The 18,634-nt window shown below is 44.3% G+C and overlaps 1 protein-coding gene and 1 pseudogene across 1 annotated transcript in view; both read right to left on the bottom strand.

The window, feature by feature from the left end:
• Positions 1 to 3,074: 3,074 nt before the first annotated feature.
• LOC106592609 (MYCBP-associated protein) overlaps positions 3,075 to 18,634 on the bottom strand; it is a 29,930-nt gene continuing 14,370 nt past the window's right edge. The window contains exons 10-14 of the mRNA XM_045713282.1: positions 7,126 to 7,250; positions 6,023 to 6,131; positions 5,028 to 5,199; positions 4,118 to 4,305; positions 3,075 to 3,093 (exon numbers count right to left, since the gene is read on the bottom strand). Of these exons, the coding sequence (XP_045569238.1) occupies positions 5,182 to 5,199; positions 6,023 to 6,131; positions 7,126 to 7,250 (252 nt within the window). The 3' untranslated portion in view covers positions 3,075 to 3,093; positions 4,118 to 4,305; positions 5,028 to 5,181. The remainder of the gene's footprint in view (positions 3,094 to 4,117; positions 4,306 to 5,027; positions 5,200 to 6,022; positions 6,132 to 7,125; positions 7,251 to 18,634) is intronic.
• Positions 15,758 to 17,122, bottom strand: LOC123731111 (putative nuclease HARBI1; annotated as a pseudogene).

The raw sequence follows: 18,634 nt of genomic DNA, 5'->3' as shown, positions 1-18,634 counted from the left end.
GTGTTATTCTATTCAGAAATCAGCTAGAACCATGAATGAACCTAAATCATCGTCATCATAGTAATCACTGAGGACTCCTTTAAGTCTTTGTCCTTTTTTCTGTTGGTCTGTTTTTACATATTGAGAGAGAATCCATTCATGTTCAATGACAAAAGCCATGATCACACATAATTATAGTAATGGCTGATAATGTTGATAATGACAGTGGCTGAAATGTCATCCTATCCCCTATATATAGGGTGTCTACCCACTCTGCCTAGAGAGCATGTGAAAACACCCTTTGTTTTTGAAATTTCACTTCCTTACGTTAGAAAATACATTTTTACCAAGACAAATATGATTCTTCATGTCCTGAATCGTTCAGTGGGGTCTTTCTCTCATCATTATCGTTATATCTAAGAAGCTGGATGTCGTTACCTAATACATCCCATAATAAGCACCGAGCTCTGTTGACATAGTGGTGCCGATTTCTCCTAGTGACTTTAGAGGATTTTACATCTTGTGGTGGTCGTTTCTGCAGGTCGCAAAAAGCTCAAGTAGCATGACATGAGCTGAATTAAATGTAAAAGTCTTTGAAAATAAAAAGCTTTGTGCTCCGTCTGCATTTCGCAGAGATATTCTTGTTTTTTTGTGAGAAATCTCACATGAATAATTAAAAAGTGTATACAAAACTTAATTTGAAAATACTACACGTCATGTCTCGAAATCAATATCTATTTTACCTCGATATTGTTTTATGCCCTGCGGATTCAAGAAGAAAGATGGTGAGTTCAACGGTGAACCTGTCAGTTAGCCTTAATTCTCTGACGCGATGCTATTAACCTGATTCAGGACAAAAACATTTATCTGGCCTTCATTGATTTAGTCGCCCTAATTCTGGCCATCCTACAAGGGTAAAAACTCCAATAACCGTTGAACAGATTATCATAGAGACTTGAGGTTTGGACCATTGGTTTTCTCAGAGGACTATCTACACAATGCACATATTTACCCATTGGTCAAAATATGTGTTTTGATTGGACACTTCACTATATAGTGCACTACTACCAGGGCCCTGGTCAAAAGTAGTGCACACTGTACTATATAGGGAATAGGGTGCCATTTTGGACACACCCACAATGTCTAGCTGAGGCTGCATCCTGTGTTGTCCCAACAGAGACAAGCTCCTAGCTCTTTCTGTCTCACACAGGTAGCCCAATTCTGATGTTTAAACAGGTAGCCCAATTCTGATGTTTAAACAGGTAGCCCAATTCTGATGTTTAAACAGGAAGCCCAATTCTGATGTTTAAACAGGAAGCCCAATTCTGATGTTTAAACAGGTAGCCCAATTCTGATGTTTAAACAGGAAGCCCAATTCTGATGTTTAAACAGGAAGCCCAATTCTGATGTTTAAACAGGAAGCCCAATTCTGATCTTTACACAGGCAGGCCAATTCTGATCTTTTGACCAATTATTGTCAACATAACTCATTTGATTGTTAAGGATGAATCCGTGTGTGTCCCAAATGGCATCCTATTCCCTACATAGTACACTATGTAGGGTTCCATTTGAGAGGCACATCAGAGTGATGATGCTGGCTGTGTGGATTCGGAGAGAATGGACGTTCAGAGTGATGATGCTGGCTGTGTGGAACTGAGAGAATGGACGTTCAGAGTGATGATGCTGGCTGTGTGGAACTGAGAGAATGAACGTTCAGAGTGATGATGCTGGCTGTGTGGATTCTGAGAGAATGGACGTTCAGAGTGATGATGCTGGCTGTGTGGAACTGAGAGAATGGACGTTCAGAGTGATGATGCTGTCTGTGTGGAACTGAGAGAATGGACGTTCAGAGTGATGATGCTGGCTGTGTGGAACTGAGAGAATGGACGTTCAGAGTGATGATGCTGGCTGTGTGGAACTGAGAGAATGGACATTCAGAGTGATGATGCTGGCTGTGTGGAACTGAGAGAATGGACGTTCAGAGTGATGATGCTGGCTGTGTGGAACTGAGAGAATGGACGTTCAGAGTGATGATGCTGGCTGTGTGGAACTGAGAGAATGGACGTTCAGAGTGATGATGCTGGCTGTGTGGAACTGAGAGAATGGACGTTCAGAGTGATGATGCTGGCTGTGTGGAACTGAGAGAATGAACATTCAGAGTGATGATGCTGGCTGTGTGGAACTGAGAGAATGGACGTTCAGAGTGATAATGCTGACTGTGTGGATTCTGAGAGAATGGACGTTCAGAGTGATGATGCTGGCTGTGTGGAACTGAGAGAATGGACGTTCAAAGTGATGATGCTGGCTGTGTGGAACTGAGAGAATGGACGTTCAGAGTGATGATGCTGGCTGTGTGGAACTGAGAGAATGGACGTTCAGAGTGATGATGCTGGCTGTGTGGAACTGAGAGAATGGACGTTCAGAGTGATGATGCTGTCTGTGTGGAACTGAGAGAATGGACGTTCAGAGTGATGATGCTGGCTGTGTGGAACTGAGAGAATGGACGTTCAGAGTGATGATGCTGGCTGTGTGGAACTGAGAGAATGGACGTTCAGAGTGATGATGCTGTCTGTGTGGAACTGAGAGAATGGACGTTCAGAGTGATGATGCTGGCTGTGTGGAACTGAGAGAATGGACGTTCAGAGCTGTTTTAGTGTCTCTGACCCCTGTGCTTAGGAGTCTGTGGTCGTGACAGTTTATGAATTTTGCGGGGCATCCCCCCCCCGTCTTTCTTAAAGGTAGACTCAGTGAAATGGCAACGAGCAGCATCGCAGATATTAAGATGAGCTCAATGCAAGACTTTGCTCTCACAGAGGTGCACTTCTCGCTCCTACGACGTGGTAGCCACGGGAACCACAACAGCGGAGAGGTGATGCTTCTTAGTTGTGGTGGAAATTTACGGGATATTGTGTTTACTTGGTGCATGCGACGTCATTTCTCTGAGTCTATCTTCCAGGTGTAGTGTACCTTTGGGTTCCTGTTGTGGAAGTGTTCTTCCTCGGTGGTGTAGAGCTCCGCAGGGGAGCTGGGTCTTTCTGGGGTGAGGACGCCTCGTAACACGTCACACACCAACGACCGACACACTGACGCAGCCTCTCTCTGCTGCAGCTCCCTCTACACACACACACACACACACACACACACACACACACACACACACACACACACACACACACACACACACACACAGAGAGAGAGACACACACACACAGAGAGAGAGACACACACACACACACACACACACACACACACACAGAGAGAGACAGAGAGAGACACACATAAACACATGAATACACAAACAAACACAATTATGCTTAATACAACTGTGAAGTTACAAACACACCCTCCCTCCCTCCTCACACCCTCCCTCCCTCCTCACACACACCCTCCCTCCCCACACCCTCCCTCTCTCCTCACACCCTCCCTCCCTCCTCACACCCTCCCTCCCTCCCTCCTCACACACACCCTCCCTCCCTCCTCACACCCTCCCTCCCTCCTCACAACCCTCCTCCCCACACCCTCCCTCCCTCCCCACATCCTCCCCCCACACCCTCCCTCCCCACACCCTCCCTCCCTCCCCACGCACCCTCAGACTTCCCCACACACACCCTCCCTCCCTCCCCACCCTCCTCACACACACCCTCCCTCCCCACACCCTCCCTCCTCACACACACCCTCCCCCACCCACCCTCCCTCACTCCCTCTCCACCCTCCCTCCCTCCCTCTCCACCCTCCCTCCCCCCACCCACCCTCCCTCCCACTCCCCCCCCACTCCACACACCCTCCCTCCCTCCCCACACATACACAGTCCTCCCCACACAGTCCTCCCCACACCCTCCCTCCCTCCCAGATCCTCCCTCCCCTTTCCCCACACTCCCTCCCCCTCCCAACACCCACCCTCCCTCCTCACACACATCCCCCACCCTCCCCCCCCACCCTCCCTCCCTCCCCACACACTCTTCCTCTCCACCCTCCCTCCCCCTCCCTCCCCACACACTCTCCCTCCCTCCCTCTCCACCCCTCCCTCCCTCCCCCACCCACCCTCCCTCCCTCTCCACCCTCCCTCCCTCCCTCCCCCACCCACCCTCCCTCCCCACACCCTCCCTCCCTCTCCTCCCTCCCCCCACTCCACACAGACCTCTAGGGCGTGTCTCTGGTCGGTGGTCTTGTCCTGGTAGAGAGCCACGCCCCTCAGTGTCACCTGGATGGAAGCTCTGCCCAGCAGGACAGGGTGTGTGTTGAGACGCCACACCTCTGTCCTGACGCCTGGGACCTCCGACTTAAATATAAACTCTACACGCTGGCTGTCACCTGGTAGAATCACACCTGGTACAGAGATAGATACAGAGAGAGAGAGAGATGGGAGGGGAGAAGGAGAGAGAGAGAAAGAGAGAGATGGGGAGGGGAGAAGGGGAGAGAGATGGGGAGAAGGAGAGAGAGAGATGGGGAGGGGAGAAGGAGAGAGATGGGGAGAAGGAGAGAGAGAGATGGGGAGGGGAGAAGGAGAGAGATGGGGAGAAGGAGAGAGAGATGGGGAGGGGAGAAGGAGAGAGAGATGGGGAGAAGGAGAGAGAGAGATGGGGAGGGGAGAAGGAGAGAGAGATGGGGAGAAGGAGAGAGAAAGATGGGGAGGGGAGAAGGAGAGAGATGGGGAGAAGGAGAGAGAGATGGGGAGGGGAGAAGGAGAGAGAGATGGGGAGAAGGAGAGAGAGAGATGGGGAGGGGAGAAGGGGAGAGAGAGAGAGAGATGGGGTGGGGAGAAGGAGAGAGAGATGGGGAGAAGGAGAGCGAGAGATGGGGAGGGGAGAAGGAGAGAGATGGGGAGAAGGAGAGATGGGGAGGGGAGAAGGGGAGAGAGAGAGAGAGAGAGATGGGGAGAAGGAGAGAGGAATGGGGGGAGAGAGGGACAGAGAAAGAGAAAGGAGGACAAAGCAGGTTGTAATTATGACATGCATTGACGTGAATGCTGCCAGCTGTGTGAACAAAAGCACAGCGTGTGTGTACGTTCATAGTGTGTCTGCGCGTACATGTGTAGTGTGTGTGTGTACCTGTGGAGGTGTTGAAGTAGAAGTGCTGTGTGTGTGTGTCCTGGCGTCAGGGAAGCTGTGTGGTACAGCCAGGCGCTGCCAGCTGTAGTAAACTGCTGTACTGCCCTCGTTCTGCACCTCCATGTCTGAACTGGCTCTCTCTCCTGACAGGGCCTCAAACGTTACCCTGGCACTGATACCAGGGAGAGGGGGTACGGGAGAGAGGGAGATAAGAGGGAGGGGAGAGAGATAGGGGTTGAGAGAAGGGAGGCAGACAGAGGGGAGGGAGGGAGAGAGAGGAGGATTGAAAGGAGGATGAAGAAGGAGAGTGTGAGGGAGGAGAGAGAGAGAGGGAGAGAGAGGGAGAGGGGGTAAGGTAGAGAGGGAGATAAGAGGGAGGAGGTAGAGAGACAGAGGAGGGTTGAGAGGAGGATGGAGAAGGAGAGAGAGAGGAGGGAGAGAAAGAGAAAAGGATGGAGAAGGAGAGTGGGAGGGAGGTAGAGAGACAGAGGAGGGTTGAGAGGAGGATGGAGAAGGAGAGAGGGAGGGAGGGAGAGAAAGAGAAAATGATGGAGAAGGAGAGAGGAGGGAGGAGGTGGAGAGACAGAGGGTTGAGAGATGGATGGAGAAGGAGAGAGGGAGGGAGGGAGAGAAAGAGAAAATGATGGAGAAGGAGAGAGGGAGGGAGGTGGAGAGACAGAGGAGGGTTGAGAGGAGGATGGAGAAGGAGAGAGGGAGGGAGGGAGAGAAAGAGAAAATGATGGAGAAGGAGAGAGGGAGGGAGGGAGGGAGGAGGGGGAGATAATATGCTGTTTTTCAGTGTTGTAACTAAGAAAGAGTACTATGACTAAAACCTGTTGTTGAAATCATTTCTCCTCCACTCACCAAACAATAGACCATATGAACAAGAGTTTTATCATTCTACTGTGTATACGTGGTGGCTCTACAGGTTAACAGTGTGTGTGTGTGTGTGTGTGTGTGTGTGTGTGTGTGTGTGTGTGTGTGTGTGTGTGTACCTTGTGAGAGGTGGAGTTGCCTGTCCAGCGGGCGGGCTGCCCACAGAACCTCAGGGCAGGCACCAGCACCGCGTCCAGCATGACATCATCAAACTGCGACAGAGGGTCACTGGGAACAGACAGAGGGACAGGTCGTGTCTCAAATGGCATCCTATTGCTTATATAGTGCCTTACTTTTGAACAGAGGCCCCTATGGGCCCTACATAGTGAATAAGGTGCCCTCTGTACCATAAGGCTCTGATCAAAAGTAGTGCACTAGGACTATATAGGGCATATAGGGCCATATGAGTGTACATTTGGGATGTACACTCAGTCACTATCGGCCATGCTACAATGGACCAACATGAGAATATTTTTTATTTATTTTATTTTACCTTTATTTAACTAGGCAAGTCAGTCACTTACTTACAATGACAGCCTACCGGGGAACAGCGGGTTAACTGCCTTGTTCAGGGGCAGAACGATTTTTACCTTGTCAGCTCTGGGATTTAATCCAGGAACCTTTCGGTTACTGGCCCAACGCTCTAACCACTAGGCTACCTGCCGCCCCCAGAATCAATACACACGGTCACTATAGGCAACGCTACAATGGACCAACATGAGGATATTTTCAGAATCAATACACACGGTCACTATAGGCAACGCTACAATGGACCAACATGAGGATATTTTCAGAATCAATACACACGGTCACTATTGGCAACGCTACAATGGACCAACATGAGGATATTTTCAGAATCAATACACACGGTCACTATTGGCAACGCTACAATGGACCAACATGAGGATATCATCAGAATCAATACACACGGTCACTATAGGCAACGCTACAATGGACCAACATGAGGATATTTTCAGAATCAATACACACGGTCACTATTGGCAACGCTACAATGGACCAACATGAGGATATCATCAGAATCAATACACACGGTCACTATTGGCAACGCTACAATGGACCAACATGAGGATATTTTCAGAATCAATACACACGGTCACTATTGGCAACGCTACAATGGACCAACATGAGGATATCATCAGAATCAATGAGCCACTAGATAAACTGTTTGTCAGTGATTTAGGATGAGGGCGGCATTTCTTACTGGTTCTCCTTCTGCTCTGCCTCCCTAAGCTCCTCCCTCTCCTCCTCCTCCAATATGGGGCTCCGCTTCACAGTGACAGAGGTGAAGGGCTGGCCTGTGCCAATCACCTCCAAGCCATCTATCTCCTAGAGAGGCGGGGAGAGGACAGTATAGTGAGAGACTGGGAGAGGGAGAGAGAGAGAGAGAGAGAGAGAGAGAGAGAGAGAATAGGGTCATGTGGCTCTGGCCAATAGTAGTGCACTATGTTGGGAATAGGTTGCCATTTGGGATGCATCCTATAACTAGGGAACAAACCAGACAGTAATTGTTCACTGAAATATGGCTGAACAGTATCAGTGACAGGTAACACAACATAACATGAACAGAGTATCAGGGTATCAAAGTGACAGGTAACACAACATAATATGAACATCTACCCACTGTCTTCAGCCGTCTCAATATGTAGTCTCTGTTTCTACCCACTGTCTTCAGCCGTCTCAATATGTAGTCTGTTTCTACCCACTGTCTTCAGCCGTCTCAATATGTAGTCTCTGTTTCTACCCACTGTCTTCAGCCGTCTCAATATGTAGGCTCTGTTTCTACCCACTGTCTTCAGCCATCTCAATATGTAGTCTCTGTTTCTACCCACTGTCTTCAGCCGTCTCAATATGTAGGCTCTGTTTCTACCCACTGTTTTCAGCCGTCTCAATATGTAGTCTCTGTTTCTACCCACTGTCTTCAGCCGTCTCAATATGTAGTCTCTGTTTCTACCCACTGTCTTCAGCCGTCTCAATATGTAGTCTCTGTTTCTACCCACTGTCTTCAGCCGTCTCAATATGTAGTCTCTGTTTCTACCCACTGTCTTCAGCCGTCTCAATATGTAGGCTCTGTTTCTACCCACTGTCTTCAGCCATCTCAATATGTAGTCTCTGTTTCTACCCACTGTCTTCAGCCGTCTCAATATGTAGGCTCTGTTTCTACCCACTGTTTTCAGCCGTCTCAATATGTAGTCTCTGTTTCTACCCACTGTCTTCAGCCGTCTCAATATGTAGTCTCTGTTTCTACCCACTGTCTTCAGCCGTCTCAATATGTAGTCTCTGTTTCTACCCACTGTCTTCAGCCATCTCAATATGTAGTCTCTGTTTCTACCCACTGTCTTCAGCCGTCTCAATATGTAGTCTCTGTTTCTACCCACTGTCTTCAGCCGTCTCAATATGTAGTCTCTGTTTCTACCCACTGTCTTCAGCCGTCTCAATATGTAGTCTCTGTTTCTACCACTGTCTTCAGCCGTCTCAATGTGTAGTCTCTGTTTCTACCCACTGTCTTCAGCCGTCTCAATATGTAGTCTCTGTTTCTTTCTGACCATTTCTCGCTTTCCCTCTCAATCTGTTCTCAGCTCTCTCTCTCTCACTCTCTGTCTCACGCTCTCTCTCTCTCCATCATCTATCTGACAGCACATTCTGTCTCTGTCTGTTTCTCTGGACACATCAAACTCCCAGTCAGACCACACTGACATCCACACACTTGAATGAACACAAACACACATACAAACACACATACACACACCACCGCCAGACCAGAACATACAGGTTCATTACAACACTGCCTTACACCATTCTCATTATTAATGAGTGTGTGTGTCTATGTGTGTGTGAATGAACTCCCCCATAATAAGCGCCTATTACTTAAGCTGCTAATCAGGTCTAATTGACAATGACTATGCACAGAGGGTGAGGAGAGGCAAAGCTGTGGGTGTCTGTTGTATGTATGTGTGTTACGTGTGCTAGTGTGTGTTTCTGGACCAGTGTGTGTGTGTGTCTGACGGTGCCCCAGGTCTCTCTCAAGGTCATTGCCAAAAACCCAACATAGAAATAGAAAACTAGATATAAACATAGAAATAGATAACATGGAACCTAAACCCAAAAACACCGAAACACACAAAACCAACACCCCCTGCCACGCCCTGACCAAACTACAATGACAAATAATCCCTGGTCAGGATGTGACATTTAGTCCCCATTTGGACTAATCTTCCAAGAGTCCTTAAACATTAAAATACAATTTATAATACAAACACATTTTCACATATAACACACTATTACAAACATACATAATATACTAACATAATGACCCAATAAATACTCAATCTAAAAAATATTGATTCTTCATCTACTATAGTCCCACAACATTTCTATGTATTATATTTAAATCGTTTTAAAATAATGTTTAAATGTATATATTGAAAGGTTTCTGGTTTGCTTAGTTAATTTATTCAATTTCTTTATTGTTCTAAATCGAAATGTTCTTTTGCCTATTTCTCTTTTCTGTCTGGATAACGCATAAATGGTGGACAATCTATTCCTAGTATTTACGGAATGTCTGTCTCTTACCAACTGAATACCGTTGTGAATAGAACTTGGACGTTTTAAATTATGTATATTATAAAATAAAATAAGCATGTTTTTTTCAATTATCTTGTCGATTGATGACCAACCAAGAACATTGCGCATGACTGCAACAGAAGAACCATGTCTCCACCTTAAAACAATCCTTGCTGCTTTGATCTGTGTATTCTGCAGCCTCCTAACTTCACTTGATGATGCATTTCCCCAGACCACAGAACAGTAGTTCACCTGACTCTCAATTAATGCTTGTGTTATCTGCTTAAGAATTTTTCCTGGTAAATATTTAGCTATCCTTCTGATTATGCATGCATTTATTTTTTTTACATTGATTAGTTATTTGAGATGGCCATGATAAGCAGTTGTCTAGCTGCACTCCCAATAGTTTGGTTTCTGCCACTTCTTTAATTTGTACTCCTCCCATACTTAATTGTATCCCATGCTGTTTTGGCCTTTTCCTAGTGGAACAGACCAACATAACTTTGGTTTTCTTGGTGTTTAAAACAAGTTTGTTCTGGCAAACCCACTCCCTGATATTCTCCAAATCTCCTTGCAAAGCTTGCTGTACCTATTGAACCGATTGTCTTGCTGCATAAATTGTAGTATCATCTGCAAATATAGTAGCTTGAGTTTCAGCTAAGGCATAGGGAAGGTCGTTGGTATATATTAAATAAAGAAGTGGCCTAAGGCAGCTGCCCTGCGGTATTCCACAGTTTAAAGCATGAGGGGAAGAAAATGAACCATTGATATAGGTGGACTGTTTCCTGTCAGTTAGATATGACTGTACCCAATTCAATGCTACCTCCTTAAAACCATAATGCATTAATTTTGTCAAAATTATTTCATGATCCACTAAATCAAATGCTGCACTGAAATCTAAAAATAGTACACCCACAAACTTGCCATTATCCATAGCATTGAGCCACTGGTCAGTCATGTCAACCAATGCAGTGGTAGTGGAATGGTTTTTGCGATAAGCATGCTGATTGGCTATAATCAGATCATTCTTTTCCATGTACTCCCATATTTGTCTACTCACAATACCCTCCAATGTCTTACTGAGTGTAGGGAGTAGACTAGTTGGTCGACTATTGGCAGGAGTAATGGGTTCTTTGCAGTCTTTCGGAATAGGACACAGTTTGGCATGCTTCCATACATTTGCAAACATCCCCTTTTCCAGTGACTAATTAAATATGTATCTCAGTGGAACTGCAATCTGGGGAGCAGCACAGCGTAGCAAAAAATTGTCCATAAGACCATAACCTGTAGATTTACCATCAGGTAATGACTTCAATAGGTTTAACACCTCCTTCACTGACACCGTTTGCAGACTAAAAGAGCAGGTCTTGTTGCTCATAATATGATCATCAATCCATTGGACAATAGCTTGCTTGGAAGAATGTATGTTTACAGTGTTGCTCAGTAAATGTATTTTCTTTGTAAAAAAATCTGCAAAATGATTGGCAATATCAACTGGTTTAGTTATTATTCTCCCGTCAACCTCCACACTAGATGGGCATGATGAGATAGATGTACCAAGTAACTGTGTTCCATACCTTTTTAGAATAATTTTTACAATCAATAAAAGCATTGTTGTAAAATAACTTTTTTTCTTTCGATTCAATTTAACTGCACAATTACGTAATGTTCTATAATTCTGTTCATCAATTTCTAATTTTGATTTGGCTGCTAAGACTTTTGCCATATTTCTTTGAGAAAAAGCCTCACGCAGTTCATCATCAATCCATGGAGATGGACGAGCACCATCTGTACTCTTTCTTATAGGGGCATGATGGTCCATTACCTCAGTGAGCAAATCAATAAAACATTCTGTAACGTGATTTAAATTATCCTCTAGATAAATCAGCTCCCAGGGTACAGCAGCCAAATCATTTAGAAATAGCGCATGATTAAATGTTTTAAAATTTATCTTGACCACAATCCTAGGGGGTTTCTTTGGAACCTTGGTGTTGATGGTTATGGTCACAATATTATGGTCTGTCCAGCCCACTGGCATTGATCTGGCTTTTAAGCATTGCAATGGTATATTACAGAAAATCAGATCAATGCATGTGTCTGAACGATGACCCAACTTAATTGATGATCTAGTAGTATCATTAACCATTTGTTTCAAACCACAGTTCTCGGCATATCTCATCAATTTTGTTCTATTCGAATTATTGTGATCCTTCCAATTTATATTAAAATCACCCAACATAAATACATCTCTGTTGCTATCTGTGGCCTGGTCAAACCCAGTACATAAGTCATCCAAATAGGACACTTTAGAGCTAGAAGGTCTATACACACATCCCACCAATATGGCTGCCTGGTGAGGCAGATGTACTTGAGCCCATAGTGCCTCTACTTGACATATATTAAGGTCATCCCTCCTCTTAAAAGGTATATGATTCTGAATGTACAGTGCTACACCCCCACCATTCTTATTCCTGTCCCTTCTCAGTAGACTATATCCAGGAATGTTAATTTGCCCATAATTTACAGATGCATCTAAATGCGTTTCAGTCAAAGCCAAAATATGAATATTATTAATGTTGACCAAGTTAAAAACCTCATGTATTTTGTTAGGAAGGCTACATACATTAACCTGAGCTATATGCAACCCTTTCCTTATCAAGTGGAGATCAATAGAGCATGTATTCATTATAGTTGAAGTTGTCATGATACACTACAACACACAAATTTGAACATTCAATTAAAATAGCCGGGGAGTTACTCTAGGGTCCCGATACAATTGCCCGATGATATAAAGTTTATCCATCACCATGGAGACTCGTTGACTCAGGCAACGCTTTTCCTTCATGATGGGATATAGTTTTTTTCTCCTTTCATTGATCTCGGTGGGGAAGTGATCATTCATTCCAAAATCAGTGTTTCTGAGTTCTCTGCCCATGTTCTTTGTCATTTCATTTTGCTTAAATTTGTCAAAACATGCAGTAATAGCCCATGGCCTATTTCCAGAGGCCTTACCTATTCTATGGACTCTGGAGAAAGTGACATTACGCACAACATCAGTGGGCAGTTTTAGTTGAGTTGACATACAGTCTCGGACTGTGTCCTCACAGCCTCTGCTGTTGTCATTCTCCGGTATCCCTGAAAATATTAGATTGTCCCGCATTGATCGACACTGTACATCAAGCAAGGTTTCTTTAAGTTGTTTGTTCTCCCTTTGCACCACCTCCACCTTGCTATGAATAGAGTCTACAGTATCTTTCAGCACCGTGTTCTCTTTCCTTAGATCATCAATCTGACGTTGGCTGAATTCTAGACTAGCACATAATGCATTGATGTCCTCTCGTAATATATCCAAGATATCAAGTTTGGCAAGCCTTTCATTGATGGATTTTAACAAGTCAACATCCATATCAGTAAACCTCTCCCCACTCGCCACACTCTTACTAGGGGATGGTTTGGTTCCATTGTTGATAACTATTTGCCAACCTGGTTTTGGTTTATTTTGTTGATTGGGTTGGCTGTCCTTAACAATGCTTGAATCCTCCGAAACCAGCGACATGTTTCTTTGAGTTCGTAAGTATCTCTCATCAATGAATCGTTCAAGCTCTTCAATGGACTCTGAATCATCCAGCGTGTTTACGGGCAGAGTTAAACACACAAACTCAACTGAAAACCGGATGTAGGTGCAACTGATTCAATAGTGTTATTGTTATTGTCAGGTGCGTCGTAGTAAGTGGACCAAGGCGCAGCGGGTATCGTGCTCATCTTCTTTTATTTATATAAGTGAACACAAACAAAATAAATAGATGTAAACTAACAGTTCCGTAAGGACACAAGGACTATACGAAAAAAAAACTACCCACAAACACAAGAGAAAATAAACCCACTTAAATATGGCCTCCAATTAGAAGCAACGACAACCAGCTGCTTCTAATTGGAGGTTGTTCCCAAAACTAACATAGAAATAGAAAAACTAGAAAACCCACATAGAAATAGAAAACAGAACATACACCAAAAACCCCGAAACACACAAAACAAACATCCCCTGCCACGCCCTGACCAAACTACAATAACAAATAACCCCTTTTACTGGTCAGGACGTGACAGTTATGTTGTAGAACAGGACTTTCTCAGTGATTGGATTATTGTTATGTTGTAGAACAGTAGAACAGGTCTCTCTCAGTGATAGGGTTATTGTTATGTTATAGAACAGGACTGTCTCAGTGATAGGGTTATTGTTATGTTGTAGAACAGGACTGTCTCAGTGACAGGGTTATTGTTATGTTGTAGAACAGTAGAACAGGACTGTCTCAGTGATATGGTTATTGTTATGTAATAGAACAGGACTGTCTCAGTGATAGGGGTATTGTTATGTTGTAGAACAGGACTGTCTCAGTGATAGGGTTATTGTTATGTTGTAGAACAGGACTGTCTCAGTGATAGGGTTATTGTTATGTAATAGAACAGGACTGTCTCAGTGATAGGGGTATTGTTATGTTGTAGAACAGGACTGTCTCAGTGATAGGGGTATTGTTATAGAACAGGACTGTCTCAGTGACAGGGTTATTGTTATGTTATAGAACAGGACTGTCTCAGTGATAGGGGTATTATGTTGTAGAACAGGACTGTCTCAGTGATAGTGTTATTGTTATAGAACAGGACTGTCTCAGTGATAGGGTTATTGTTATGTTGTAGAACAGGACTGTCTCAGTGATTTGGTTATTGTTATGTTGTAGAACAGGACTGTCTCAGTGATAGGGTTATTGTTATGTTGTAGAACAGTAGAACAGGACTGTCTCAGTGATAGTGTTATTGTTATGTTGTAGAACAGGACTGTCTCAGTGATAGTGTTATTGTTATGTTCTAGAACAGGACTGTCTCAGTGATAGGGTTATTGTTATGTTGTAGAACAGGACTGTCTCAGTGATAGGGTTATTGTTATGTGGTAGAACAGTAGAACAGGACTGTCTCAGTGATATGGTTATTGTTATGTTGTAGAACAGGGCTGTCTCAGTGATAGGGTTATTGTTATGTTGTAGAACAGTAGAACAGGACTGTCTCAGTGATATGGTTATTGTTATGTTGTAGAACAGGACTGTCTCAGTGATAGGGTTATTGTTATGTTGTAGAACAGGACTGTCTCAGTGATAGGGTTATTGTTATGTTGTAGAACAGTAGAACAGGACTGTCTCAGTGATAGTGTTATTGTTATGTTGTAGAACAGGGGCCTGTTGCACAAAACTAGGATAAGGGATTAAGCCAGGATATCTTGGTGATCCTGGCTCAATTGATCCGTAATCCGGTTGCACTAAAGATGGATAGGGGGCAGGAGGATATGTTATGGTATAAATTACCATGGAGATTTATTCTGTGGAGCTAGCCTGCTCCAGACCAGGCTAAATTCCAGGATCTATTTAATCTCATCCCTAATGTCAGTCAGCAGTCACCACAAATGGAAACCAATAGTTATTTCACTGCTCACTATACATTGTTATCACATAACTAGACCCACTGTCATTATTTAAACGTTTGTGATCATTAATTTCAATGATTTTGGATAAAAAATAATTTTTAGATTATGTTGCTATCATTAGATAATTTACAGTTTCCCATAGACTATAAGGCTATATATAAAATGATAGAATATTAGGGCCACAGAGGGGAAAAAAACACAAGTAATAATATTGTAACCGGTTGTTTTAAAGGAGGACAGTTGTTAAAATGACAGATGTGGGGCATTTCGTGAAATTGTACTTCAGTATGGTTTCATAAACAAAGACATGCTGATGTGCCAGAATATTAAGTATCACATTGTCATAAGTATCAAAACTGTAAAAACAATATGTAGCTTTTCTGCAGAAAGAACCAGCCTCATAAATGTATGACTTTATCCTTTTTCTTCAGTGTGGCCCTAGTACTCTGTCATATAAACAAATACACATTCCATATGAATATAAAAACACAATGTGTAACATTATGTTCCTTTATTGAATAAGGACAAAACAAAGCAGGTAAACCATCAGCTCCTTTCGAAACTGAAGTCACAGTGACTACAAGATGGAAAGCACAGAATCCAAGCATATTATACAAAATGATACATACACATTCAAAGGTCTGTATATAACACACCCTGCATGTCTGCACACTAAAATAAATGCAGGACAAATCCATACACATCAACTGAACAGACAAATGAATGGATGCAGTAGCCTCCCCTGCAGCCTTGTATTACACACAGTATACCGCACAAACATCATAAGAGGCCAAATTCGTAAAAAAACGAACCCAAAAAACCCCAATTCCTCTGCCACCGCAGGACATATTTAACCAAAATTGAAAGCACACATACTAACTAAAATAATTCAACACATATTGGTCCCTCAGCAGCCGACCACTGTCGTCATCAGGGAAGATTGCCGGATTGTCCCAGTCCATGGCTGGTGGCACTCTGGGGGCCCTCTCCTTCCTCAGGCAGGCCACATTGTGGAGGACAGCACAAGCCACAGTAATATCACATGCCCTAACAGGGCTGACCCTTAATTTGTGAAGGCAGTGAAAGCGTGCCTTCAGGAGGCCAAAGGTCATTTCAACTCTGGCCCTGGTCCTGGCATGGGCATGGTTGTAGGCCTGCTGTGCTTCCTGGGGGTCTGTGAAAGGTGTCAGGGAGAAAAGGCTGACAGCCATACCCCCTGTCTCCCAGCAGCACACCAGAGAATTCACCTGTCAACACAAAATCTCATCATTACTACCTCATAAACACAGTGATATTCTTGACACAGCCATGATGGTTATAAATAGGGGTTGTGTGGCTTACCTTGTGATAGGCACTGATAGATTTCAGAGGCCCGAAAGATTCTGGAGTCATGGACTGAGCCAGGCCATTTTGCCACAACATTGCTGATCACACAGTCAGCATTGCAGACCATCTGAAATCATAAGATGAGGAATATTACACCAATCAATGCACATCACTGGCAATGCAGAGTGTTCGTCAATGGACAATATCAAAAAGTTATGTTCACCTGAACATTAATGCTGTGAAAGGATTTCCTATTCACAAAATCGGCCTCATGGGCACCTGAGGGGGCTTTTATCCTTATGTGTGTGCAGTCCACTGCACCAATGACATTGGGGAAACCTGTCACACAAAGTAATGAGTATCCTACTATGTGTTAACAGTTGTCCTGTAATTTGTAGATCCTCTTACCTGCAATCCTATAGAACTCCTCTTTGATGTCACAGAGTCTTCTGTGGCCAGGGAAGGAGATGAAGACATCTGCTAATGCTTTGATAGCCAGACACACACTCCTTATTGTGCGGCAAATTGTGGCCTTGTTCAGCTGTTCTGCATCCCCCACTGAGTACAGGAAGGCTCCACTAGAAAAAAAGCGCAAGGCCACACAAACCATTTGCTCCACACTCAGTGCATGGCTCCGTGCAGTGCGGTGCTTAATCCTGGGACCCAGTAGTCTGCATAGATACCTGATGCCATCTGCAGAAAACCTGTATCTTTCATATAGATGGTCATCAGGGAAGGCCAGTGGGTCCAACCGGTCCCTGAAGACCCTTTCTCGCCTGAAGGCTCTCCTCAGCACAAGTGCTTCTTCATCCACCACATCTCGCACGAATGGGCATGCCATTGTCAGAGCAGAAAGGAACACACAATTTTGGGCCTTCATATAGGCTAGTGGCCACACCTGGTGCTGGGGGGTGGGCAAAAGAGGGCGATGCCTTATAACGATGACTTGGTTGTACTGATTGCTGGGAAAATAAAAAAACCTTAGAAAGATGCCACCGTCCTGTGTGCTCACAATAAGAGCTCATATGTCATGGCTCACTTGACTTTACGAGAATATACCTAATTTTTATTTTGAGCTGTGTCATCTTCTTGGAGCTGGGGAGGAAAGAAAAATAATGATTAATACATTTGTGTTACAGTTAGCATACAGTGTACATTGAAGGCATATCTCACCTCCCTCTCAAGTTTTTTATTTCAAGGTCCAGTTTCCTAATTGTCCTCTTTTTTATTTCGGACTCCAGTGCAAGATTTTCCATCTTTTTCTTCTTGTACTGAATGTCTATGTCTGCCAGTTCTATTTGGCGCCGGAGGTGGTTGCCATACAACTTTCTGATAGCTTGTGAGCTCTGTGAACACAATACAATTAGCGCAGCTGGAATTTGGCAGGATGTGGTGTCCTTTTATTAATACGCACTATGTTGCCAGGCTGGTTTTCCCACTGTATAGCATCTGGGTCCTGTAAAAGAAATTAGATTTTTTGATTTTGATGAGGACTCCTCACCATTGTAGAGTAAATAGTACTTTCACAGTCTTAACATGATACCTCATGCCTTCTGGAATCCAGAGAGATGGTCTCCTCCTCATCATCGTCTCCATCATGTGCTGTTGCTGCTGCACTGGGGCCTTCACCCTATCACATTTAATCGGATTCATATTGAAGCTAGTAGACAAGACATGCCAGGCCTACAGTATGCCTTTGATGGAGTACTCACTGGATCAGCATCGTCTGGTGCTTGTGCTGGTGGCTCTAACAGGAACACAGTGCTGCCAGACACTGCAAGGCAATAGGTAAACCAAAGTCAGACAGTCCAAATTGATTCAATATGAATGTGGTTGTATCCCATGTAGAGATGGAAGGACATACCTTGAATGAAGCGGGTGGCATCTTGGGAGGAACCTATGCTCGTCTCTTTCCCCCCAGGGATCCCCTCTAAGACGGGCCTGCCTTTATTTAGCTCCAAGGCCATGTCCTCTGCTGGGGTAAGGTCAGCCTTTGGTGACCCACCACCCGTGCCTTGTCTGTGGGTATTCTTTTTCACTGCTAAAACAGTACAGACAATGTGTGAGCAGGCACCTTCTGGGTACAATATATGCTTGTGCTTTGTTAAATATTAGTCAGGGACCATACCATTCTGCAGAATGTTCTTGTATTTGATTTTGACCTGCTGCCATGTCCGTTTTGGCCCGTTCATGTTTAATCTACACACACACACACACACACACACACACACACACACACACACATTTAATGGAGTCACACTGCAAAAAATTACTTGGTATTTTTGTCTTGTTTTCAGTAAAAATATCAAAAAATCTATCATAGCTTTATACAGTGTGATGGAGTTACTTTACA

Source organism: Salmo salar, chromosome ssa02 (genome assembly GCF_905237065.1).
Source record: "Salmo salar chromosome ssa02, Ssal_v3.1, whole genome shotgun sequence".
Lineage (NCBI taxonomy): Eukaryota > Metazoa > Chordata > Actinopteri > Salmoniformes > Salmonidae > Salmo > Salmo salar.
The sequence above is the reverse complement of the archived record's forward strand: the minus strand, read 5'-3'. Positions and strand labels throughout refer to the sequence as shown.